This window comes from Myotis brandtii, unplaced genomic scaffold, assembly GCF_000412655.1.
Source record: "Myotis brandtii unplaced genomic scaffold, ASM41265v1 scaffold786, whole genome shotgun sequence".
Classification (NCBI taxonomy): Eukaryota; Metazoa; Chordata; class Mammalia; order Chiroptera; family Vespertilionidae; genus Myotis; species Myotis brandtii.
This window is the reverse complement of record NW_005371157.1, coordinates 137,456-137,800: the sequence shown is the minus strand read 5'-3', so window position 1 is coordinate 137,800 and position 345 is coordinate 137,456. Positions and strand designations below refer to the sequence as shown.

Here is a 345-nt window from a genome sequence, read left to right as displayed (position 1 = left end):
GTCTGACCCAGCAGCCCAGGCCCCGCTCTGGCCACCAGCAGGCTCTGCACAGGGGCCTGTGCCCGGGGCCCTTCCCCGGCGTGATGAACGGCAGGAGCGTGCACGGGGGACAGGAACCAACAAGCAAACACTCCCAGCAAACAGCTCCCATCAGCACGGCTTCTGGGCACAAACCAACCGGAGCGGGGCTCGCGGGGATGGGCTTGGCGGGACGCCACCTGGGGGCTGTGTGTCCCCCCGAGCTGAGCCCAGGCAGATGTTCCAGCGCCCCTTGCGGGGACCCTGAGCCGCTGGGCCAGGAGGGAGGGGCCAGCCGGTGGGCACCGTACCTTCCTGCCTGTCGGC

At 70.4% G+C, this 345-nt stretch overlaps 1 protein-coding gene across 1 annotated transcript in view; it reads right to left on the bottom strand.

Annotated features, from left to right (window-relative positions):
* The window catches only part of CARD11 (caspase recruitment domain family, member 11), a 62,591-nt gene that overhangs the window by 4,951 nt on the left and 57,295 nt on the right, over positions 1-345 (bottom strand). The window contains exon 15 of the mRNA XM_014530977.1: positions 330-345. Within this exon, the coding sequence (XP_014386463.1) occupies positions 330-345 (16 nt within the window). The remainder of the gene's footprint in view (positions 1-329) is intronic.